The 5,067-nt window shown below is 46.8% G+C and overlaps 1 protein-coding gene across 1 annotated transcript; it reads left to right on the top strand.

The window, feature by feature from the left end:
- Window positions 1-1,803: 1,803 nt before the first annotated feature.
- LOC123410494 (UDP-galactose/UDP-glucose transporter 7) lies at window positions 1,804-4,834 on the top strand. The gene is made up of 7 exons (XM_045103440.1): window positions 1,804-1,986; window positions 2,808-2,913; window positions 3,016-3,261; window positions 3,400-3,510; window positions 3,593-3,751; window positions 4,090-4,233; window positions 4,321-4,834. Exons 1-7 carry the CDS (start codon window positions 1,949-1,951, stop codon window positions 4,486-4,488), a joined length of 972 nt encoding a protein of 323 aa, XP_044959375.1. The 5' UTR covers window positions 1,804-1,948; the 3' UTR covers window positions 4,489-4,834.
- The last annotated feature ends 233 nt before the right edge of the window (window positions 4,835-5,067 follow it).

The following is a 5,067-nucleotide window of genomic DNA, read 5'->3' as shown; positions in this document are numbered from 1 at the left end:
AATGCCTACGAGTTTTTCCTACTGGTCCTTGCTACGTTACTTTGTCGCTACTGTTGTCACTGCTGCTACTGTTACTCTGTTGCTACTGCTGTCACTGCTGCTACTGTTACTGTTGCTACTGTTGCTATCACTACTTTTCTACTGATACTTTGCTGCAGATACTAAGTCTTTCAGGTGTGGTTGAATTGACAACTCAACTGCTAATACTCGAGAATATTCTTTGGCTTCCCCTTGTGTCGAATGAACGAATTTGGGTTGAATACTCTACCCTTGAAAACTGTTGCGATCCCCTATACTTGTGGGTTATCACGATGCAATGCGGATGATGCGGATGATGCTATGATGATGCGACAAATAAAAATAACCACACGCCAGCAATGGAATAAAAGGGGAATCTTCTGGAGCGCCAGTCTCGGGCTGTCACACATATGGGCACACGACGAAACATAAGCTTGCGGTGGCAGAAAAAGTGTTTCGAGATGCTCCCTAGGGTTTTCGAAATACATGAGAATTTATAGGCCAGAGAACGAGGGTCGGAGAGCTGGAAGGTGGCCTCAAGCCATCACGGTGTGTCCACCCCCTCGACGCGCCCAGTTGTCTTGGGGACACCCCGTGTGCCCTCCGGTCTTCCTACGAAACTTTCATGTCTTTATTTTGTCCAGAAAAAATCAACAAAATGTTTTAGAGTATTATGACTATGTTTGGTATAGTATTCTTGAAAGTCAAAAACATGCAGAAAACCGACACTGACCCTTGACACTGGGTTAATAGATTAGTTCTCGAAAATAATATAAATCGGCAAGTAAATGCCTAGAAAACATCCTAAAATGATAATATAATAGCATGGAACAATAAAAACTTATAGACATGTTGTAGACGTATCACGCGACATTGGGTTCGACTGGTGAGCTCTCATGTGATTGGCGTGCGATCATCGCCTCCTCCTCCGCCGCCCTCTCCTCGCTCATTGTCGCTCGCGGAGGGCTACTGCATGGGCACAAGAACCTAGCGGTGGTCGAGTACCACTTCCAGAGCAGGGATGGTGATGGGTGACGTACCTGAAGGACGGGAGCAGAGCGGCCGGAACTGCGCGCCTGGCAAGAAGGGTCAACGACGTCACTGACGCTGCATCGACGGGCAACTAGCGCTGTGAAAGATGATCTGGCAGTGACCGCCTCAATGCGATGCGGAGGGCGACCTCCTACGCATCAATGATCGAGCCGTTCGACTCTCCAATGAAACTAGCGTTGCTTTCGTCGTCGGCAATCGAATCGTATCGAAGGGGATTGAAAGTGGAGTGGACGGAGAAGGGAGTGAAGTGAAGTGAGGATTGATCAGTGTCTAGGGTTTTTCAGGATGAGGATATCTACAGGACGTGGGTGGGTCAGGCTAGGCCAAGCCGATGTGAGGGACGTGGCCGTGCCGTCTCATATCCATCCTACATTTGTGTTGGATTGAAGAGGGTTGAACAGTTTAGGCTTTTAAAACCGGTTTAAGACATTCGGCTGGATCGATTTTTTTGCTATCGAGGACGTTGGCGCCGGACGTTTGTGGACGATTTGGAATGCCGGCTATAGATGCTCTTCGTTTGGTTCAGTTACCAGCACTCTAGAACTTGGTTGCGATGCACCGCCCACTCGTGTGGAGGAGTGGAAATTTAGCCACCGCGTGCGTGGCGTGGCGTGGCGTGGAAAGCAGGGCGCATCACTTCCCCGTCACGCCCGCTGCGAGAGATAATCAATCAAACCAACGGCGATCAACTGACTAATAACCAGGTCGCTAATGGAGTCCCCCCCACACGGACACACCCCGCCAGTCTCGAGGCCCGCTCCCCCACGCGCCAGATCGAGCCCGACCCCGACCCCGACCCGCGCCAGAGCAGAGAGGTCCCCGTACGTAGCTCGCGCACGGCGGGAGGGGGGGAAGCCGGCTTCGCCGGAGGCGCGCGATGGGGCTGGAGGCCGGCGAACCCAGCTCCTTCCTCAGGTGCGACCTCGCCCGCCCCCTCCCATGCTCACATCCCGTCGTCTCCCCGTGGCCTGGAATGAATTCCGCCTCGCCGTTCCGTGGCGAAAGCTGCGCGCGGGTTCGGGTGGTTTCCGTCACTTCTTGGGCGCCGTACCCTGATTCCAGCAGCGGCAGATGGCTACCTCTGAATCTGGCTAATGGCGGGGGACGAGAGGGGGGGTTCTTTTGTGCGCTATGCTAGGGGTAGGATTTGGATTTGGGTGATGGTTTCTAGTTTTCACCTGAGAACTTTGCCTGGTTTCATTGAAAAATGTTGGAGACTATCCGAGACACTGGATGGAGCCTTACTATACAATCCAGTATTTTTTTTCACCTGGCAAATATGGTTGGTGCCACTGAAATGTTTGACGCTACCTGAAATACTGGATGGAATCTTTGGTCTTTACTGAGTAGGAGTAGTATCCAATTGTTGTATAGGTCCATAGTTTTCTAAAAACAATTGATAGTGCATGACAAGAATGCGTGTACATGGCAATTGTTAAGTCATGTGTATGGGGCTACTAACACTGGTAAAGAACAACCAACACGTTGCGTTCCTGGTTTACTGTTAACCTATACTAAGAGCAATTAAACATCGTTGGGCCTACTGAGGGGACCTGCATATGCAGAAGACAGATGAGCCTTCTCTTTATCTAAAATATATTTGACACCTGCTGCTAGATTGTCTAGAAGAGAAAGATTGGGGTTTTTGCACATCTACTCTCGAGATCAGAATGGGATGAGAAATGCATTAGCCATTAGGGGTGCCTGACCATTTCCATGTTTATATGCTCTTGCAGCTTATCTTCGGCCTTTTCATATGGAGTTGCGTCCATGGCGATGGTTTTCGTGAACAAAGCGGTTGTTATGCAGTATGTTCACTCCATGACCCTCCTCACTTTACAGGTATGACTGAACATTACCAATGTATATGCCGATGAAAACGTCGCTTCTTTATATGTTGTCTAAACCTGGTTTGTTTGTTCACTGTCTCCTTTATTTCTACAGCAATTAGCTACAGCGCTTTTCATACATTTCGGGCAAGTTCTTGGAATGTCTAAAAGGAAAGATCTCAGCATGGCAACAGCAAAGAAGCTTTTTCCAGTGTCAATTTTCTATAATGCAAATGTCGCATTTGCTCTGGCAAGCTTGAAAGGGGTTAACATCCCAATGTATATTGCCATTAAGAGGCTCACACCCCTTGCCGTTTTGGTGTCTGGGTTCTTAAGGGGGAAGGGGAAACCACCAACACAGGTAAAAATGTTTTCCCTCATGCAGTGGTTTCCTTTTTTCCATCTACACACATAACCAAACACAGGCCTGCAGAGCTTTCCCTCTGGAAGAGATGGCTTATTACTAGAAGCACTTCCTCATCTTCGCAAATTGTTTTAGGTGTCGCTTTCAGTTGTCTGCACCGCCTTAGGTGTCCTTGTTGCAGCACTTGGAGATTTTTCTTTTGACTTGTATGGATACAGTATGGCTCTAATATCGGTCTTTTTCCAGGTTAGCTTTTGTAATCTGGTTAACAACACACACACACACACAAGAATTGGCTATAGTTCTAACTGACATAGTGTGTATGCAGACGATGTATTTGATTCTGGTGGAGAAATCAGGCGCAGATGACGGCCTTTCCTCAATGGAGTTGATGTTTTATAACAGCATATTGTCAATTCCATTTCTGTTTTTCATCATTGTTGCAACAGGAGAATTTCCCCATTCTCTTTCAGTCCTGTCAGAAAAGGTTAGTAAGTAGTATGGGTATAGGTTTATCAAACTTAATTAGCAGATATAAGATGGCAATCTGTTTGCTCTTTGTTCAGACCCCCTTTAGCTCATGACTACATAATAGTTCATACTAGGATTCTAGATCAGATGGACTGGCACTTAAATATTACTCTGTAAACTACGTAATATAAGACGTTTTAGATGACTAAGTAGTGATCCAAAACATCTTATATTAGTTTACAGAGGTAGTGGTAAAGATAATATGACTTAGATCCTGATCGTTTGTTTTTTGCATCAGATGCTTTCTAGTTTGCTCTGTTCCAAGATACTTATCCGCTGCCTCTTGAAATGCAGACAGCTTCTGCATCATTCAGTGTTATTCTTCTAATTTCACTGGTGATGGGCATCGTTCTCAACTACACCATGTTCTGGTGTACAATCGTAAACTCTGCCCTGACAACCACGATAGTAGGAGTCCTCAAGGGCGTCGGGTCCACTGTACGCCTATCAGTCTGTGATGTGCTTTAGCTCCAACCTTGCAGAATTTAAGCATCTGATGCCATGTTTGTATCGTTGACCTTTCAGACCCTGGGTTTCGTGGTGTTGGGAGGCGTCAAGGTGCACGCCCTCAATGTCACCGGGCTGGTGATCAACACGTTCGGCGGCGTGTGGTACTCGTACGCAAAGTACACGCTGAAGAAGAGACTGCCCCGGAAGGTTGAACCCGACGAAGAGTCGCATCCGCACAAGTAGCAGCACCGGGGTCGGCGCTCCACATAGCTTATGTAGTCATATGGCATTCTTGAAGGAAACAACAATAATTTTATTTCTGGACGCCATCCATCAGCAGCACTATTTGGCGTAGAGGAAGGCACAAACTTTATTATTATTATTATTATTATTATTATTACTTCTACAGATAGCACCGTGTGTTTATCAGCACTATAAGTCCATAGGGGAGTGAACTCAGGGAATCACGTAATAACTGTAATGTTCGGATGAATCATTGTTACGCGGTACTGTACGTTTTCCCTATCAGTTGGACTAGCGAGATTATCAGTGGGGTTTTACCCTGAAAGATTCTTCATTTGAAGAGAAACAGACCTGTACTTTTTTTTTCCCTTTTGTTGAGACACGTGCATGCAAACATGTGAGCTCTGTGGGTGCATGGGATGAAGGATGTTGTCAAAATGCCAAGCGTTCTGGGCTAAGATAACAAAGCACAGATTTACATTTTGCTACACTGATGACTGCAAGGATGTGTTCTCGTCATCTATGGCTGTCCCATTTCCTCGAGTACCGGTTTTGTTCATGTGAGCTCCTGGCTTATGC

This window comes from Hordeum vulgare, chromosome 7H (genome assembly GCF_904849725.1).
Source record: "Hordeum vulgare subsp. vulgare chromosome 7H, MorexV3_pseudomolecules_assembly, whole genome shotgun sequence".
NCBI lineage: Eukaryota > Viridiplantae > Streptophyta > Magnoliopsida > Poales > Poaceae > Hordeum > Hordeum vulgare.
The sequence above is the reverse complement of the archived record's forward strand: the minus strand, read 5'-3'. Positions and strand labels throughout refer to the sequence as shown.